General features: G+C 42.2%; 1 protein-coding gene across 1 annotated transcript in view; it reads right to left on the reverse strand.

The window, feature by feature from the left end:
* The window catches only part of LOC138758395 (E3 ubiquitin-protein ligase HECW1-like), a 284,362-nt gene that overhangs the window by 119,324 nt on the left and 143,503 nt on the right, over nucleotides 1–21,535 (reverse strand). Inside the window, exons 9-12 of the mRNA XM_069927283.1 lie at nucleotides 14,382–14,452; nucleotides 7,844–7,965; nucleotides 5,214–5,399; nucleotides 3,491–3,625 (exon numbers count right to left, since the gene is read on the reverse strand). Coding sequence (XP_069783384.1) covers nucleotides 3,491–3,625; nucleotides 5,214–5,399; nucleotides 7,844–7,965; nucleotides 14,382–14,452 — 514 coding nt within the window. The remainder of the gene's footprint in view (nucleotides 1–3,490; nucleotides 3,626–5,213; nucleotides 5,400–7,843; nucleotides 7,966–14,381; nucleotides 14,453–21,535) is intronic.

The raw sequence follows: 21,535 nt of genomic DNA on the forward strand, positions 1-21,535 counted from the left end.
GACAGGGTAATAATGAAAAGTAAAGGAATGGGTAATGATACCAGAGACTGTCAGGAAGGGACAAAACTTACAAACATAAGAGCGTTGCTCTAATTTAGTCAGAGTAGGGGAAAAGAGATGTTTTTATCTGAATGTACACAGGACTTATTATGAGGTAGATTAATTCATTCCACTAGGAAAAAGAAATAAAGTAAATTTGTCTTTCATGACAGAAATATAGTTTCTGAATTAAATAGTATGTTGTGAATTCAATATTGCAGGATTGTTAATCTGCAGAAGATAAATACAAAACGGAAAAGGAGGAAACATGGTTCTGATAATTAAAGCAGTTCAGAAAATGAAGTACAATCAATTTGAATGAAGTTAAGGGACAGCAATTGGCAGGAAACATTAGTCGGAACTGTCTGCAGAGCCTTAAGGAGTAATCCCTCAAGACTTCTATTCCATATAAGATCACAGCTGATGCAGTTTTAACTTCAATTCTCTAGCTCTGTCTGTCCATTTTGACCTCTATTGCCCCAACCTATGCACTTGCTTATTAAGAAACTATTTACCTCTGCCTTAAAAATATTTAAAGAGAAAAAGATTCAATGGCTTATGGTGATGAAACTGCAAGAAAGATTTTCATCTCAACTATATCTTAACGCGATGATCACACATATAAACAATGATCCATAGTTTCAGGTTCATAGAGTTATAGTCATGCAGCTTGGAACAGGCCCTTCATCCCAACACTGCCATGCTAACTACATTTGGTCCCATATCCTCCAAAGCTCTTCCTATCCATATACGTATCTGTCTAAATGACAAATTGTTCTCACTTCTGCAGTTTCTTCTGGTAGTGAATTCCAAAGATGGACCACCCTCTGAACGAAAAAGCTGCCTCTCAGATTCCTCTTAAATGCTTCTCTTTTCACCTTAAGCCTGTGCCCTTTAGATCTAGAATAATCTACTGGGGGAAAAGGACAATGAGATTTCATACCATTCTTGATTCTATAATCCTCTATAAGATCACACCTCAATCTTCTGCTTGCCAGTGACTAAAGACCCAGCCCACCCAACTTCTCACAATAATTCAAGCCTTCAAGTTCTGGCAACATTCTGGTGAATGTCTTCTGTTCCCCTTCCAATTATTGATACCCTTCTCCTTGTTCAGCTGAATTGTGAGATCCCAACTTTTATACCCCACGAAAGCAAGTGTGCCAAGTGCATTCTTCACCAACTAAGTCACCACTTTCAGGAAACACAGAGACCCCTTGGTATTTCTGTTCCACAACTTTTTTCCAGGGCCATACTCTTCACTGTTTAAGTCCTACCTTTGTTTGCCTTACAAAAATGCAACATCTCACACATGTCAGAGTTAAATTTCATTTGCCACTCCTTGGCCCACCTTCCTAACCCATTGTAAACTTAGATATCTTTCTTCACGGCCAACTATAGCACCAATTTAAGTGTCATCAACAAATTTATTGATCATATTCACTACATCACCATCCAAAATGTTAATTTGGACGATCAACAGCAATGAACCTAGAACCAACCCCTCATGCACATGACTGAAACATCCTCCTGCTATCACACTCTGACTCCTGCCACTAAACCTATTTTGAATCCAATGAACCAGTTCCCCTTGGATCCCATATTAACCTAGCATGTGCGACCTTGTCAAAGGCCTTGCTGAAGTCCATATATACAACATCACTGTGCTGCCCTCATCAGTTCTCTTCATTACCATTTCAAAAACACATTCAATTTATTAGACAATGTCCCCCACTTAAGGCCATGCTAATGACCTAGAATTAGTCCTTGACTATCCAAATGCTGATAGAACCTGTCCCTCAGAATCTCTTCCAACAATTTTCTGTGACACTCACTGGCCAATAGTTGCCTGGCTCATCCTTGTTGCTCTTTTTTAAAGTAACCTTGTAATCTTCTGGCACCTCACCTGAGGCCAAATATTAAGTAAATATCTCAGCAAAGGCCTCCTCATTTTCTTCTCTAGATTCCCATAACTTGAAAGAATACACTTCACCAGGCCCCGGGGATTTATTCATTTTAATATGTTCCAAGGCTGCTGATAAACCTCCCTGGTGGGACCCATATGGTCCAGGACCTTTCAACTCATTTCCTGACTTCCATGTTCTTTACTGTTGTCTAATGAGGAATATTAATTTAAACTCTCACACATCTGCGGTGGCTCCACACAAAGATGACAATGTTAATTGTTAGTGGGATTAATTTTTTTCTCTGCCACTTTTTAAAATTCTCAATATATCTGCAGAATCACTTGGGATCTTCCATTATCTTGCTTGCCAGCTCCACTTCATGTCCTCTTTTTGGTCTTCAGATTTCACCCTTGTGAGTACTCCTACGCTTCTCATACTTATCGTGGATTCATTTAATCTGCATTGCCACACGAGAAAACATTCTTCCCACATCCCACTATTTGGAAAAATGCTGGAATCTATAATTAAAGATGTGATATCACGACAATTCAAAAATACTCATATGATTGAGCAGAGTTGATGTAGACATGAAATAAAAATCACATTTAACTGATATTTTATAGATCTCTGAGGATGTATCCAGCAGAGGGAAAGCCAGTGGATGTGCTATGTTTGGATTTTCGGATGGTTCTCATAGAAGGTCTCTTTAGGAGGTTCTTGAACAAGGTCAGTGTGCACGGAATTAGGTAATGCACTTGCATGCTTTGCAAGTTGTCAACAGACAGGACACATTGTGTTGGAATTTAATCAGGTCCTTCTCTGATTGGCAAGTTGTGATCAGTGGAAGTGTCACAGCAACTGGTTCATGCACCTCAACTCTTCACCATCTTTCCTGCTGATTTGACTCAGGGGACCAACACATAACATTTCTATGAAGTGGGAATGTAAATAGCATTGAGGTTTCGAGGGGATGAAGGCAAATTAAGCAAACAGCACCAAAGATGGGGTTCGATGTGAAGTTGTCCAACTGCAGGAGTAAAAACAGAAGATCTGAGTATGCTGATGAGAAGTGCTAATGTTTGCACATAAGTCAGTATGCTGGTGAAGGAAGACAAGTGGTACGTTGACCTTTATAGCAAGGAGATTTAAGCTGAGGAGTGAAAATATCTTATTGCAATTTAATGTAGCTTTGGTGAAACGATACCTGGGACTCGATGTGCAATTTTGTTCCCGTTTTCTAAATAAATGGGTAGTTCCCTACCATGGAAATGCAATGAATCTTCACCAATGTGGCTTTTCTGATAGTTGAGCATCAAAGCAAGAGATAGTTAAAGTAGCCAGTCTCAAGGGCTTAGACTGGAGGTGAAGGAGAAGGTGGTTGCCACTCATTTTGCTTCTGACTCGCACGTGAAATGCAAACAGGTTCCCTAAAGCTATTCTTCACAGCATCATTCTGGTCATGGTTGTGCTGAATACCTTAATCTAACACAGTGAAATCTTATAAAATTGTTTGGACAGACTGATCACGTCCAGTATACTCTTACCTCCCCTGCACTGTAACTGCGCAGACGCTGTAAGTGTTGCCGATGCGTTAAATGGTTCGGCAAACGCCCATTTTGTAGTGGAAGTCTGGGATCTATAAACGTTGTCGCTCGACTGTTGTGATCAACAAAAAATGACTGGAAAGAAGAATCTGTGTTTAGCAGGTGATGCTCCTCATTGACAAACCACCCCATATTAATTAAGATATTATGCTATATTAATATGCATTTATCATTACTAATAAGTAAATTTCCTCAAGTATACATTTTTCATGAATATTTTTGTTCTAATGAAATATTGAACAGTTTATATAGAAAAGTAAATAGCACACAATATACTTGAAAATTAACGTTAAATTAAAAAGTCTGCAGACAATGTGATTGCAGTTGAATATACAAAAGGGCTGGAGAAACCCAGAAGGTCACATATTGTTCTTTATGTAGCAAAGTTATGTATCCAACATTTTGGGCTGAGCCTTTTGTCAAGTTCTGAGCTAAAAGCAGGTGGTCAATAAAATTTTGTGGGGAGAGGCAGGAAGAAGAACACAGGGCCACATGCAAGAGGTCATGGGTGGATATGGGTGAGAGGGCAGAAGAGAAAAAAGATGGAAAGTAAAAGGGGAAGGGGATTGCTCTGAATAGAGAGGAAAAGGGATGGGGAGCTGGAGGAAAGGAGACACCAACCTGTACCCATTCCATATCCTTCCCATCCTTCTACCTGTCCAAATTTTTCTTAAATGTTAAAATTGAGCCCGCATTCACCACTTCAGCTGGCAGCTCATTCCACACTCCCATCACCCTCTGTGTGAAGAAATTCCCCCTAAACTTCTCACTTTTCACCTTAAACCCATGTCTTTTAGTTTAGATCTCACTTAACCTCAATGGAAAAAAGCCTATTTGCATTTATTTATACCCTTCATAGTTTTGTACACCTTTATCAAATCTCCCCTCATTCTTCTACGCTCCAGGGAATAAAGTCCTAACCTGTTTAACCTTTCCCTGCAACTCAGTTCCTCAAGTTCCGGCAACATCCCAGTAAATCTACTCTGTACTCTTTCAATCTTATTGATATCTTGCCTGTAGTTAGGTGACCAAAACTGCAGATAATAATCCAAATTTGGCCTCACCAATATCCTATACAACTTTATGGAACATCCCAACTCTTGTACTCAATAGATTGATTTTTGAAGGCCAATGTGCCAAAATCTTTCTTTATGAACCCATCTCCCTGTGATGCCATTTGTGTGAAACAACAATGAAAAATCGCTATAAATTAAGTTCATGCTCAGTAGGATGAGGTGTACAGTAAGTTGTAGATACATTATCATGCGTGTAACCACAGAAGGCCAAATTTTACTATAAGATATTTTTTCTTATTTATTAGATGATATTTATGCATTAAGTAAATAAAAGTTTTGATTATTAAATATAAAATGTACAAAAATGTCATGATATTATTTGCAAAGGAGAACAATTTAACTAAAAATATATAGACTGCTGGCAATTTGAATCATGCAGTAAAATATTACTGGAAACAACTGCTCACAATATGTACTCAACATTGTAAAAACAAAAGGAACATTAAACTTATTGCAAAGAACTGCTTGATCAGGGGAGACATTCTGTTTTTTTTGTGGACTGGCTGAATAGCAACGTTATAATGATTTTTTTTTACTGATAGCAATCAGAAGAAATATTCCATTCTCGTCAGCTCAACCATTCTTACCTTGCCCTGTTGATCATTCTTTATCTCCCACCCTCGAGGAAGCTCTAGCTGTGTATCTGCAAACATGTTCAGGAAAGTCACCAAGTCCCTATTATGCTGATACCGCTCAAAATTACGGGCATCTCTGCGGACCTTCAGTATCATGTGTTTCAAGCAAGTACTGTTGGTAAACATTCGATAGGCACTCTGAAAATGCAAGAATTAGTTTCAGCAGGTCCTTAAATGTTCACCTCAGAGCACAATAACAGATCATTGCTCTCATCTTACTGTCAATTCATGTTCATGATCGGACTGGGCCAAAAGGTTGCCTAGAAATTGGATTTCACCCTCTTTTGGTGGAGAAAAACATACACTATGGACAGCGCTAATGCTTAATTAGATACATGGCAAATTAATCCAATTCACGGTATGATGACCTATGGGATGCTGGGATACATTAACAGGGAGTTTGAATTTAAAAGTAGAGAGGTCATGTGGCAACTCTACAAATCTTTGGTAAGTCCACACTTAGCGTACTGCGTTCAATTTGAGTAACCTCATTATAGGATGGATGTGGAAACTATGAAGAGTGCGCAGAGGAGATTTACCAGGATGTTGCCTGGATTATGAGGCAAAGTTAGCAAAGCTGGGACTTTTTTCTTTAGAGCGTAGAAGGATGAGAGGAGACTTGATCGAGTAATACAAGATTATGAGATGCATAGATAGGGTGGACAGCCAGCACTTGCTTACCAGGGCAGGATCAGCAAACACAAGAGGACATATGTACCAAGTGAAGGGAGGGAAGTTTAATGGAGACATCAGGGATAAGTTTTTATTACACAGAGAATTGCGGGTACCTGGAAACCTTGCCGGGGATGGTGGTGGAGGCTGAAACATTGGGGGGACTTAAGAGACTCTTGGACATACACGTGGTTGAAAGAAAAATAGAGGGTTATGGGGTAGGGAGGGTTTAGTATTTTTTTAAGGAATAATGAATCAGCACAACATCGAGGGCCGAAGGGCCTGTACGGTGTCATTTTGTTCTATGTAGGAAGAAATTCAATGAAAAAAACGACCAAAAATTAATTAAACACTTTGAATAAGTTCCTTGTGTTTCCTTTATCAAACTATGTTACATTCTTCCGACACACTGAACATAGGTTTGATGACTGACATTGTTATTAACAAAAGTAATTTATCAAAGATTAGAATGTCAGCATGGATAAGGAAAAATACGAGATAAAAAGGAATGTAAATGAAAGTCATTTGTGTACAGACCATAAAGTGCTACAAATTCAGTCAAAATCAAAGGAGATAAATGAAGGAGTGGGGGAGGAGAGAACAAAAGGGAAAGTCTGTGTTATGGTGGAAGACAAGAGAGATTTAATTCGAAGGGTGATGTGGTGCAAGGAATCAAAGGCTTGGAAAATGTAAAATGCAGTATAATTATCTGAAATTACCCAAAAAATTTACAAAGCACACTGGAATCTGGAATACTAGTTTTTTGAAATGATAATGTTCTGTAACCTTTGAATTTTATGTGGAGCGTGCAGTCTGTATCCTGTCCACTTCGAGGATTGTGTGCTATTTCTCACTCTTACATTGAGTTTTCACGGAATAGTGTAGGAGTGAGTCAAGGAATTCAGGTAATTAAAAAACACACCTGCTGTGTGGATTGGAGATGCTTTGAGAGAAGAGCAAAGACTCTAGCAGCAGAATAACAAGAAATATTATTATGTCGAGGAAAAAAGCAAGCATTGAATGGAAAGGATAATGAATGGAAAAGGAGAACACAATGAAAAACAAAGACTAAGTTACACCAATAACAAAACTTCATATCATTATTAAACATAGCAAAATGTTTCACTGTTTCACAAGACAACTAATAAACAAAAAATTGACACTGAGCCAAAAATTAGTTATTTGATCAAACACTTGGTCAAATAAGAGATAGGCCTTAAGGGACTTCCTAAAGAGGGAAGAGAAGTAGAAATGCAAGGGGAGGAGAGCATATGTTTAATTTTTTTGGGAGAATGATTAAGAGGCCAGAGCTGTCAGGAGGATAATTTTGGCTGAAGTTTCCAAAACTAAGGAGCACAAAGTCGTGGTGGAATTTTAAGTCATTAATGAGGAATGTTTATCCAGTAACCAATATAAGTTTACAGGTCAATGTCTTAAAGGAAATTAGTGAGTGTGTGGTCGGGCCCTGGAGGTCTCATGTTTTTAGAGGCTAGTCCTGAATATGTTGGAATAATTCATTCTTGTAATGCAGATGTGTATGAAGTTTTACCAACAGATAAGCTAAAACGGAGTGATCTCAGATGATGTAACAGAGGTGGAAATAGTCTTAAGAAAGCCAAGCATATTCTTGTCATGGGGTCAAATCTAACACCAAGGTTGTAAATGATCTTGTCCAGTGGCAGTCAGTCAGAGAGGGATGGAATCCATGGCTGGAATCCACGGCGGGAGGATAGATTTTGCAGCGGGGCCAAAGAGGCAGAGCAGACCAAGGGAGGTAAGATGGAGCTGGGTAATGGAAGCTGGAAGCTGGCATTGCCCATCAGAAGGAACATCCATACCAAACAATGTTTTGTGGTGTTTCATGTTACAAGACAATAGAAAAATCTGGAAGGGTTATGAAAGGTACTCACATTGTTTGAATGCAGCACGGTGAAAAACTCAGGGTTGGTGATGAACTTGACAGTCGGAGACTGCAATAACATGTTAATTTTTTGAGAATTCACTGGAGACAAAGATCCTTCTCGCCTCAATTCTAGTGAAAAATATATTAAAACAATAAAATTGGTAAAGTACACAAAAGCATCAGGAGGTGACCATACAGGCAACCCCTACATTATGACCATGTGGATAAAGGAAATCTGCCCATAATTCACTACCAAAAAATTTGAGATAGGGAATAAAACTCACTCTTAGAGATACAGAATTTGTGAAAGTAAATAAGTAAACACAAAATGTTTTTTTTTTAAAACTCGCATTTCGTCAAGCACTTGTGGATGACTTGGGTTTCTGTGATGGAAGATGGGAATAGGACTGTTTTCTTGGAATTCGAATCCCCTTACCAACATAGGGGTCATCTGTATTCAACAAATGAGAATCATTATGTTTCTGCTGGTAACATAACTGAATAAATATAACTCCAGCAACACTGAAGAGGTTTGACAACCAGTCCTCAATGTTATACAGTCTCTCATCAGCCGACCACTGGGTGCAGCATGCATCAGTAGGCGGATGCCTTGCAGAAACTTGCCAAGGCTTCTCTACCAGCCAAGCATGTGACGTGCCAGTGAGAAGGGCAAGAGCAGCTACAGCTTGAGGATGCAATTTTTCCAAATCAACCATTCTGACTTGGAAATGTATCAAATCTTGTTTGATGGGTAGTGTGTCCAAATCATAGATCTGTCTTATTTCTTAAATCTCTGAGAAATTAGATAGCTAATATTAAAGTGGACACTAAAATAATGGAATGGTTCCTAGCTTACTTAAATGAGCTGGATGGGACTAAGGAGGGACATAATAGGTATTGGGATTGGAGGGGGGTGTGAGTGACAGGAGGAAAAAATGGTAGAAGATGAAGAGGAACAGTAAAAAAAAACATCAACAACAATGTCTCTTTCTTTTAAAAAAATACTGTTTTGATAATTTTGGAAAGGACAGAAGGGTCTTAGGAGGAAAATATTCAATTATTTGGACCAGTGACCATTGCTTTGACCAACTGGATATATGAAGACGACAAGTCATGAGGTATTTTGTTTGCATTCTGCAAGTAAATGATCAATAAAACTGTCAGGAAAGAGGGTTTCTGGCACCAATTTAGCTGTACTAACCCCAATCTAATACCTAACAATGTGAAAGAAACAAATAACTCTCTGCCACTGCACCTTGAAGTACCTTTACTATGTGATTGCATGGTTCATAGTGTCTCCAGGGCAGCTCAAAGTGGATAATAAAAGGTTTCTTGCCAGTTGCAGCCACATCCCAGAAATTAATAACTCAATTGTTAAAGTTAAAAATGCTGCAATCTACAAAAGTATAACATAAATACCCCTTTTATCATCTCCGAAAAGTATTATGGCAATTTATCAAGTCTTCTTCATTAGTAAATAAACTATAATATAAACCTCACAGTTCGGCAGGCAGCAACCTCCTTTGAAGAAGACCGCAGAGCCCACCTCACTGACAAAAGACAAAGGAGGAAAAACCCAACACCCAACCCCAACCAACCAATTTTCCCCTGCAACCGTGTCTGCCTGTCCCACATTGGACTTGTCAGCCACAAACAAGCCTGCAGCTGACGTGGACATTACCCCTCCATAAATCTTCGTCCGCGAAGCCAAGCCAAAGAAAAATAATATAAACCTGTAAGGAAGAATGCACTTACTGAAAATTAAAACCAAAACCAATTGAACAAGATTCCCATTCTAACAAAAATATATAGTGGGTCAAAGAATTGCTACAGGTGTCAACATTATCTTGGGGCTTTATTGTAATAAAACATCAAATATCTCACGTTTCAATGAACTGTAGCATGCAAACTACTGTGAAGTGTGGAAAGAATGACACACACCCAAGAAGTTGCAGTCGAAGACTGGTTTATTGCACCAGCAGCTCTACTTATATTTTCTCCCCACTGCTGACAACAGCAGCACTAGCATCACCCTTGCTCATTGTTTCCTGCCGTATGGTTGGTCACCTGGGACAAAGGACATTGGCCCCTGCGGGGTCTGTGTGGCCACCGCGTTCATCAGTTGCCTTATATACCAGGTCACATCCCAGTTAGAAGGGCGCTATATGACCCCCGACTTCCCCCCCCCCCACCCAGAAATGATGATTGGAGCACTGTCCACCACTTTTGGTTGCCTACTTCAGCATCGCGGGGGCTGAGTGGAGACCAGTTGACTAATGTCCAGATGTGCTGGCTTGTATGTGCTGCCTTAAGGTGGTTGATGGTGAAAGTCTCTTCCTTACTGCTGATATCCAACACACGTCCACCAGCTGTGTCTGACTACTTTGTTCGGCCCCTCATACAGCCGTTATAGAGGTGTCCGAATAAAACATACTCACAGGTCTCTAAATCTTTGTGGTGGAGGCTGCAGATGGGCTAGAGTACCTTTATCAATGATGCTATCAGGTCTTCTGTGTCCTTGGAAGCAGCCAAGAACACCTCTGGCATCACCAACGGCGCGCCTTACACTATTTTGGCTGCTGAGGCATTGAAACCTTCTTTTAGCCCTGTGCAGATCCTCAGAAGGATCCAGGGTAGCTCATCTGCCCAGTTTGGCCCCTTGAGTTGAGCCATCAAGGCCACCTTCAGGTGTCTGTGGAACTGCTCCACCAACCCATTGGCCTGAGGGTGGTATGATGTGGTATGGTGGAGCTGGGTTCGCAGCAAATTGCCCAGCACCGCCCAGAGTCCTGAAGTAAAGTGTGTACCTCTATTGGAGGTCGTATGTTCCAGGACTCCAAATTGCAACACCCATGGCGCAGGTCTTGGCGGTTGTGTCGACCAGTGGGACCACTTCTGGCCACCTCGTGGAGCAGTCAATCATGGTGAGGTGATATCTCACCCTGTGGGAGTCCAGTAGCAGTCCAAAATGTCAATATGGATGTGGCTGAACTTGCCTTACGCTGGCTCAAAGGTTTGGGGGATACCTTGACCTGTGTCTGCACTTTGGATGTCTGGCAGAGCATGCAGGTCTTGGCCCACTGACTGACCTGTTTCCAGAGACCATGCCAGATGAAACTACTGGCCACCATTTTGACAGAGGTTCTGATGGCTGGGTGCGCCAGGTTGTGCACCACATTGAAAACCTGCCATCTCCATGCTGCCGACACGATGGGGCAGGGTTTGCAGGTGAAGATGTCGCAGAGGAGCCTCTATGCACCAGGGCTGATGGCGACATCCTCCAGCCTGAGCCCAGAAACTGCTGTCCTATATATCGGGATCTCAGGGTCTTCCTGCTATGCGCTAGCTAGGGAAGAATAGTCTATTCCCTGGGACAGGGCCTGGACAGACTCAATCATGAGGCGTGACAGTGCGTCGGCCACCACATTGTTTTACCCATAATGTGTTGAATGTGTGTGGTGAACTCAGACACGTATTGCTGCTGCATGGCCGACCATGGGTCTGACACTTTATGGAAGGCAAAGGTTTATGGTCCTTGAAGACCATGAATTGTCTACCTTCCAAAAAATACCTGAAGTGCCTGACTGCCAGGTACAGTGCCAATACCTCCTGGTCAAAGGTACTGTATTAGAATTTGGGTGGCCGGAGGTGCCTGCTAAAGAAGGACGGGGGCTGCCATTGCCCTTTGATAAATTGCTCCAATATGTCCCATACCGCTGTGCTGGAGGTGTCTATTGTGTGTGTGGTTGGCTCCTCTGGCCTGGGGTGTTCCAGAAGGGAGGTGTTGGCCAATGCATCCTTGGCCTTATGGAACGCCTTTGAGGCCTCATTGTCCCAGGTAATTTCTTTACCTTTCCCCACTATGAGGGCAAAAAGGGCTGCATGATGTGGTCCGTTGCTGGTATGAACCGGTGATAAAAATTAATCATACTGGCGAATTCTTTCAACCCCTTCACCGTGCAGGGCTTGGTGAAGTGCCGAACAGCCTCCACTTTTTCGGACAGTCAATCCTTTCCAGCCTGAACTGGCACTTAGCAGGGTTTATAGTTAGTCCGAATTCCTGCAGCCGGACACACAGTCGCCTTAGATGGGCCGCATGTTCTGTGTGATTGTGGCTGGCGATGAGAATATCATTCAAATAGATGAATGTGAATGGGAGATTCCGGCCCACCACATCCATTGTCTCTGGAAGGTCTGGGGCTGCAATTTTAAGTCCAAAGGTCATTCTCCAGAATTAAAAAAGTCCAAAAGCGGTAATGATGGCAGTTTTAGGGATGTTATTGCGATGGACTAGGATCTGGTGATAGCCCCTGATGAGGATGACTTTTGAAAATACCTGTGCCCCTTGCAAGTTAGCGGTGAAGTCTTGGATACGAGACATGGGGTATCTGTCTGGTGTGGTGGCCTTGTTGAGGGGGCGATAGTCACCACATGGCCTCCACTCTCTTGCTGCTTTCAGTACCATGTGCAGTGGGGAGGCCCAGGGGCTGTCAGAATGCTGCTCTATCCCCAACTCTTGCATTTTTTAAAACTCCTCCTTGGTGAGGGTGAGCTTCTCAGGGCGGTCCCTCGGTAAGAATGTGGTGACATACCCAGGACTTCAGTTCAGCGGAGGAAATCAGTGGTGCCATGATCTAAGGGAACTTGGATCTGAGTAAATGTGCTGTCGGACAGGGTAACTGAGTCAAGGTGGCAGATCACTTGGCTTCCCCCAGGGCATCGTTTGAAAACTCCTGGCATACACCAAACACCACAGCGGTCACACCACAGTTGCAACCATGAAAGTCCATGTGAACTGGTTGCTGGCCAAGTAGAGGGGGATAGTGCGGATGCCAAAAGTTCTTATGGAGGTGCTGTTTGCTGCCCTCAGTGCCAGGCCCTATTTGCCATTCCAGGTGTCGAAGGCCAAGGGTGGAAGGACACTTATTTCAGCACTGGTGTCAATGAGGAAACGCCTTCCAGACAGAGAGTCCCACACGTGGAGGAGGCTGTTACATTGGCCAACTGCCGCAGCCATTAATGACAGCTGGCCATGGCATTTCGCTGAAACACGCAGGGTGGGCGGCACAACGGGCCCCTGCACACCATTGTTGGTGATAGTAATGGTACTGTTGGATAGGGGGGGGTCCACTTGCCTCTCCGCTTAATGTTTCCTTGTTGCTGGGTGGGATCAGGGCATGGTGATATGCTGAACTAAGGAGCTGTTTTCTTTCTTTTCTCTCCAGAACACGTCATTTTGGGCTGTGTCTTCATCGGTGAGCGAGAGTCGGATATCTTTGGGCAGCTACTCCAGGAAGATCTGCTCGAAGAGCAGGCAAGACCTGTGTCCCTCAGCAAGGACGGGCATTTCACTAATGAGGGTGGATGGGGCCCTGTCCCCTAAACCGTCCATATGCAACGATCGGGTGGTTTGCTTGCACCAGGAAAGCCTGAAAGTGCGGGTTAATAGCTCCTTGAGACCATCGTATTTGCCTTGCTCCAGAGGCTGCCGCAGGAAATCGATGACCCTTGCTGCCATGTCCTGGTAGAGCGAGCTCACCATGTAGTAGTAACGTGTGTCTTCGGCAGTGATCTGTCAGAGTTAGGACTGGCCTCGGCCTGTTCAAACCATGTGTGGCTGCAATGCCCAAAATGTTGGCAGCTTCAATAAAACTGCATGTAGAGCTATCTGGTCTATCATCTTCAGGTCTAACTGGCGGTTGGAACTGTCGGGATTACCAATGTAGTGTGCGCGCTACTGTGAACCGTGGAAAGATTGACACACAGCCAAGGAGTCAAAGTCAAAGACTGATAGCTCCACTGCTGATGACAGGAGTGACGACACAGCAGCAACGGCCTCAGATTGGTCAGCGCTCCCGCTATTGCTCGTTGTTTCCTGCCATGCGAGTGGTTGCCTGGGTTGAAGGTCGTTGGCCCCTGCGGGGACTGCGCAGTCACAGGCCATCTTGTGTACCAGGCCGTCTCCTGATTAGCGGGCCGCTACAGAACTAGTTCCCTACACTTTCCATGTGGCACCCTTGCATCTATCTGCATTCAAACATGATGTAAAACAGCTCTGACGAATCTGTACAATGTAAATTATTGATTCCAACTGGTGTTGTTTGAAGCCCGTCAGTACTTTCACCAGCACACATGAGATATTAAGAGTAAAAAAACAGCTTATATTTTCCATCTGATGGCTTTGATCTTTTTGTTCCTTCTATTCCCAGGCGTGCAGATGTAGTGGTTGTCTTTCCAATCCAGCATTGTTCTTTGATAATTTACATGGCATTACTAATTTTTTTCAGAACATTGAACTACTTTTATGTAAAGACAATCAGAAGCATTTGCCAAAAAATACTGTCAATTATTTTAAGCAAAGAAATGAAATTTCACAATAACCACAGCAGATGTTCTTGTGACATTCCAGTCGATGCTTCCAGGATATTTTAACCACAGTAATCATGTCTGCGCTGTGAAAGGAAGAAATCTGAATGCTAAACTTAGAGCTGTGACAAGGATTTCTAAAGCCAATTGTATTCAAGAATATTTTTTGATTGGCAAACCTGTATTTGGTTGTGAAACTTCCACCATAGCCTCGTCTTCTGTTGCAATTGTCCGCTGAATATTCTGATACCTGTTGTTGAACCAAAATGAGAAATTATTTCATTGGAAAGTTGAAATAGCTGTACAATGGTGTTTATAATGGAATGAGAATGGAAAGTGTTACTACAGCCACAGTTTGAAACCAATTAAATCATTGCTATGGTAACGAGGTTTCTAAACTAGGTTTCTAGGTAACTAAATCAAGTCGAACTCTAATGACCTAAGGCAGTAACTATCACAGAAAGTTATTTCCCCTGCCCTGACATAGATTTGTCAGCCAGAGGTCATGCTATCCAAACTCAGCATGAATCAATTATTAAGAGGTGCACAATAGCAGTAGATAGAACAGAGCCATTCTGCCCACTTGTCTATGCTGAGTATGAAAATAAAACTCAGCTGCTTACACTTGACAGATATCCCAACCTTTTCATATTGATGTGACCCTCTTAAATATAGAGCATAGAACACTGCGCACTGTCCTTTGGCCCTCGATATTTAAGCAAACCCATACATTCCTTTAAAAAATACTAAACCCTCCCTACCTCATAACCCTCTATTTTTCTTCCATCCAGGTGCCTGTCTAAAGGCACTTTCAAGTGGCCAAAATCCCCGATTGTAAAGCCACATATCATGACCATATGTGGCTGTCGGGAGGCCACTTGAAAGCGCAGGAGGCGCCTGCGAGGTGAACTTGGTAACCCTCCTCTGGGGGGGGGGGGGGGAATAATCGCCGGAGCACTGAGGTTCCCCCTGCTCACGAATGCAGCTGCCTGAAAGCGGCTGCTAAGGGATGATAGTCAGTTAGTGAACGCCTGACAGCTCCCCTCCCAACTGCCCCTGCCCCTGGACATCAGGGCAGGGGCAGCCAGCATGAGCTGTCAGCTTGAGGAAGTCCCGCGAGGGATGTCCCCACACCGATACCACTGCCCAGCTCTCCCAACAGCCCGACATGAGGGGACTCATGTCGGGCTGTTGGAAGAGCTGGGTAGTGGTATGCAGATGTCCCCACACTGACAGTCTGTGCCGGCTGCCCCACAGTGTAGGGTCTCATGTCAGACTGTTGGGAGAGCTGGGCAGCGGTATCAGTGTGGAGACGTCCCCGCGCTGATAGCCTGCGCCAACAGCCCGCACCAGCTGTCCTACCTCTGACAGCCATCCATCCCAAAGGGACAGGAGCCGGAGTGTGCTCAGAGGCGCATCCGGTGTAGCTGTCCCTTCAGGTGGCCAGCGCTGCGTATTTAGCGCTGCCACCTGAATGGCAATTCAAAGGGCTGCTTCCGCTTCTGCAGGCAAATTCTTGGTGGAAAATGCACCTGAAGAAGCCTTAAGAATTTTTTAAATGCCCCGAATGTTTCAGTCTTCACCACCATCCTTGGCAAGGCATTCCAGGTACCCACAACTCTCTGTGTAAAAAAAAACTTCCCAATGATGTCTCTGTGATGACAGAGTGCTAGTGACCAACCTGTCCACTAGAGGGAATCAGAAATGAGTTGTTGCAGCTAGGAGTAGATTCAAAATGAATGCCTTCATGAGGTCATGAATGCTTTAGCTAATAAAGTATAATAAAGAAACCCAATAAAAGAAACATCAAAGTCTCATCTAACCTTCCATCCTTTCACTTTGTACATATTTCCTTTGGTGTTTGCTATTCCTGCCCTGAGAAAATGACATTGGCTGTCCATCCTATCTAAGCCTCTCATAATCTTGTCGACCTCTATTAAGTCTCCTCTCATCTTTCTATGCTCCAAAAAGTCTCAGCTCTGCTAAACTTGCTTAATAAGACATATTTTCCAATCCAGGCAACATCCTAATAAATCTCCTTCGCACTCGCTCCATAGCTTCCACATTCTTCCTATAATGAGTGACCAGAATTGAACAGAATACTTGGTGTGGTCTCATCAAAGATTTGTAGAGTTGCAACATGACCTCTTGATTCTTGAACTCAATCCCTCATTAATGAAGCCCAACATCCCATAGGCTTTGTTAACTATCCTACCACCTGCACGGTGACCTTGAGGGATGTATGGATTTGGATCCCAAGGTCCCTCTGTTCATCCACACCCCTAAGTAAACACTGTTAACCCTGTACTCAGCCTTCTGGTTTATCCTTCCAACTTATCCAGATTGAACCCCATCTGCCATTTTTCTGCCCAATTCTGCATTCTGTCTATATCCTTTTGTAACTTACAACAACCTTTCACACCATCCACAACTCCTCCAACCTTCGTATCATCTTCAAACTTACTGACCCATCCTTCTGCCTCTTCATCTAGGTTATTTATAAAGATCACAAAGAGTAGGGGTCCCAGAACAGATCCTTGAGGAACTCTACTTATCATTGACCTCCAAGCAGAATACTTTCCTTCCACTACTTCTCTCTGCTTTTTACAAGGAAGCCAGATTTTTATCCACACAGCCAAGATCCCATGCCTCATGACTTTCTGAACAAGTCTCTCATGGGGGGGAACCTTGTCAAATACCTTGCTAAATTCCATGTAGACCACATCAACTGCCCTACCCTCATCAATTTCTTTTGTTACCTCCTCAAAAAACTCAATTAGACTCATGAGGCACGGCCTTCCCTTCACAAAGCTACGCTTATCCTTGAGTACTTCTCTAAATGCTCATAGATCCTATCCTTAAGAATACTCTCCAATAGTTTGCACACCACTGATGTAAAACACCTGTCTATAATTCCCAGAATTGGCCTTTTTACCTTTTTTAAACCATGAGACAACATTGGCTATTCTCCAATCCTCTGGCACATAACCTGTGGCCAAAGAGGATTCAAAGATCATAGCCACTGCCCCAGCTATCTTTTCCATCACTTCTCACAGCAATCTGGGGTATGTTGTATCCGGCCTCGGGGACTTATCAACCTTGTTGTTTTTAAGAAAATCTAACACTTCCTCTTCCTTAATCTCAACATTATCCAGCACACAGGCCTGTTCTATTCCAACCTCACCCTGATCCAGGTCCTTTTCTTTTGTGAATACTGATGCTCAGTAATCATTTAGGACCTCCCTATCCTCCTCTGCCTCCTTTATCCTTAAGTAGCAGTAGCCCACCTTCATTCTCATCACCTTCTGCTCTTCACATATGCAAAGAACACCTTGGGGTTCATTTTAATTCTATATGCCCAGGCCTTCTTATGCCCCCCTTCGAGCTCTCTTAAGTCTTTACGTAAGCTCCTTCCTGGCTAAAAAAACTGTATACTCATGAGCCCAAACTGTTTCCTGCTTCTGGTAGCTAATGTATGCTTCTTTCAGAAACTGCTGCCAGAAATAGTGTCTGCTTCCACCTCTATTTCTGGCAGCCATTCCAGGCACTCATCACTCTCTGTGTCAACAAATAGTCCTCACGTTTCCCTTAAACTTCCTCTCCCTTCACTTTAAATGCACGTCCTCTAGTATGCGATGCTTTTACCTGGGGAAAAGATTCTGACTCTCCACCATATCAATGCCTCTCATAATTTTATAAATCTCTATCAGTTCTCCAGTCAGCCTCAAAGTCTCCAGAGAAAACGACCCACGTCTGTCCAATCTCAATAACTAAAACAAGTTCATTGTCATATATATTGTACAATTTACATATACACCAAAATTCTTATTTGCTCTATCCGAACAAGTACATCATAAAAAAAAGACTACAATAGTATACACAAGTTAAATTAAAAAGATAAGTTAAATATATAAAGAAAAATTCACAGTTGTCATTGCAAGAAAAAAGGTGACTTTGCAATAGGGCAGACTGTCCTTCTGTGGTGTCAGGGGAGTCCATGATTAGCGTAACAAGAAGTAGTTCAGGAGTCTGATAGCTGTTGATGAAGAAAAAGCTGTGGATGTTGTCTATATGCATTTTAGTAATGGATTTTGACAAGTTCCACATGGGAGGTGAGTCAGGAAGGTTCAGTAACTTGGTATTCATGGTGAGGTAGTAAACTTGATTCTATATTAGCTTTGTGGGGCAAGCCAGAGAGTGATAGTAGATGATTGCCTCTCTGACTAGAATCCTTTGACTAGGGGTATGCCTCAAGGATTGATGCTAGGTCCATTGCTATTTGTCATCTACATCAATGTTCCAGAAAAATATGACAAATTTGATCAGCAAGTTTGTAGTTAACATAAAAATTATAGATGTTGTGGACAACAAGAACACTTTCAAGGCTTTCAGAGGGATCTGGACCAGTTGGAAAAGTGGTCTGCAAAATGACAGATGGAATTTAATGCAGAGAAGTGTGAGGTGTTGCATTTTGGAAGGACAAACCAATGTAGGACATACATAGTAAATGGTAGGGCACTGAGGTATATGATAGAACAGAGGAATCTGAGAATATATAATTGCCTGAAAATGGTGTCACAGGTAGATACGGCCGTAAAGAGAGTAAAGTGAGCTTTTAGCACATTGGTCTTCATAAATAAAAGTATTTAAAGGAAGGGGTTGGGAAGTTATTGTAAATTTGTATATGTTGTATGAGGCCAAATTTAAAACCATATAAAACTACAACACATAAAAACTGGCTCCTTTGACCCTTCTAATTCCTGCACACAGTCCATAGCCCTCCATACCTCTCCCATCCTTGTACCTGTCCAAATTCTACTTAAATGTTAAAATTGAGCCTGCATTTACCACATTCTGTATGAAGAAGCTTCCCCTAAATATTTCCCCCTTCACCCTTTACCCATGTCCTTTGGTTTGTATCTTACCTACCCTCAATGGTAAAAGCCTATCTATATTTTCCCTCTCTATCCCTCTCATAATTTTAAATACCTCTATCATATCTCCCCTTATTCTTGTATGCTCCAGGGAATAAAGTCCTAACCTGTTTAACCTTTCCCTGTAACTGCACACAATATGCCAAATTTGACCTCACCAATGTCTTATATAATTTTACCATAACATCCCAGATCCTATACTTAATACTTTGATTTATGAAGGCCAATATACCAAAAGCTCTCTTTACAATCCTATCCACCTATAACACCACTCTCAGGGAATTATGTGTCTCTGTTCTATAGCAGTCCTCAGTGCCTTACCATTCACCATGTACGTCCTTTCTTGGTTTGTCCTTCCGAAATGCAATACCTCACACTTGTCTGCATTAAATTCCATCTGCCATTTTTTGGCCCATTTTCCCAGCTGGTCCAGATCCCTCTGCAAGGTTTGGAAGCATTCTTTTCTATAAATAACTCCTCCAATATTAATGTCATCTGCAAACTTGCTGATCCAATTTACCACATGATCATCCAGATCAGTGATATGGATGACAAACTACAATGGTCCTAGAACTGATCCCTGAGGCACACCATTAGACACAGGCCTCCAGTCTGAGAAGCAATCATCCACCACTTCTCTCTGGCTTCTCCCATCCAACCACTGTCAAATCCAGTTCACTACTTTGCCATGAATTCCTAGCATCTGACTGAACCTTCCTGACTAATTCCCAGGTGGGACCTTGTCAAAGGCCTTACTAAAGTCCAGATAGACAACATCCACAGCCTTTCCTTCATAAATTTTCCTGATAAACTACTCAAAAAAAAACTCCATAAGATTGGTTAAACACAACCTACCATGCACAAAGCCATGTTGAATATACTTTCTGGCTCTCCAAATAATTGTATATCTCTAGAAAACCTTATATTAATTTACCTACTACTGATGTCAGACTCACTGGCCCATAATTTTCAGGGTTACTTTTAGAGTCTTTTTTAAATAACAGAATAATGTGAGCTACTCGCCAATCCTCCGGAACCACACCCATGGCTAAGGGCATTTTAAATATTTCTGCCAGAGCCTCTCCAATTTCTACATTAGCCTCCCTCAAGGTCTGAAGGAATATCTTATTTGCTTTAAGACAGCGAGCATTTCTTCCTCTTAATGGGTATAGGTTCCATGACATCACTGCTTGTTTTCCTTACTTTCTACGACTGTGCCTGATTCCTGATGGAATACTTTAAAAAAAAATATTTACAATCTTCCCCATATTTTCTGGCTCCATAAACATCCAACCATGCTGATCTTCAAGGGGACCAATTGGGAGGAGCCACGTGATGGAGTAGTGGCCGGTCGGGGAACTCCAGCCCTCTCCAGAAAAGTTTAAAAAAAGCAGAGAAAACACAAAGGCACAAACACGAAAATTAAAATAAAGTGAAAGTAAAGGTGGGAAGAAAATGGCAGCGAAGAAAGAAAAGTCGAAAGCAACGGGAAGAAGAGAAGAAGAAAAGACATCGGAAGAAGAAGGTGAAGGCCTTACCTGTCCGAGGAGGCCCGCTGTCAGGTCAGTTGAAGTCCCGAGCTCGGGACTACAAAAATGGCTCGCGGAGCCAAGCAAAAGTGCGCAACCGCGCATGCACGAGGAGTCGCGCATGTGCGATGCGCAAGACAAAAAAAAACACTGACGGGAGGGAGGACCAGCTGAGGAGTCCTCCACAGCTGAGAATGACAGCCACAACACAGCAACAAGAGGAGAACATAGAAAACAACGAGAACAAGAAAGAAGAGAGTAAAAGGAAATCAAAGAAACAATAGATGACCAACCCAGAGGAAGAAGAAGAGGAAGAACACAGAGAAATGAAAGAAGAAGGGAAGGGCAAGTACATGGATATATATTTTTTTAAAGAATACATGGAATCAATAAAAGAATGGCAATCACAAGAATTTAGTGAAATAAAAAGAAATGAATAGATTAGAGATGGTCATGTCAGATATAGGAAAAAGAGTGGACAAGGTGGAAGAACGAGAAACAGCCATAGAAATGGAAGTAGATGACTTAAAAAATAAATTAGAAGAATCTAATAAAAAAGTTAAAGAGACACAAGAGCTGTTAGCTCAGAAGATATATATAATGGAAAATTATAATAGAAGAAATAATATAAAGATAGTGGGCCTTAAGGAAGATGAAGAAGGCAAGAATATGAGAGAATTTATAAAAGATTGGATCCCCAGGGTCCTAGGAAGACCACAATTACAGGAAGAAATGGAAATAGAAAGGGCACATAGAACATTAGCCCCTAAACCACAACCACAAAAAAAACCAAGATCCATTTTAGTAAAATTCCTAAGATATACAACAAGAGAAAATATATTGGAGAAAGCAATGAAGAAAATAAGAGAA

This window comes from Narcine bancroftii, chromosome 1, assembly GCF_036971445.1.
Source record: "Narcine bancroftii isolate sNarBan1 chromosome 1, sNarBan1.hap1, whole genome shotgun sequence".
Lineage (NCBI taxonomy): Eukaryota > Metazoa > Chordata > Chondrichthyes > Torpediniformes > Narcinidae > Narcine > Narcine bancroftii.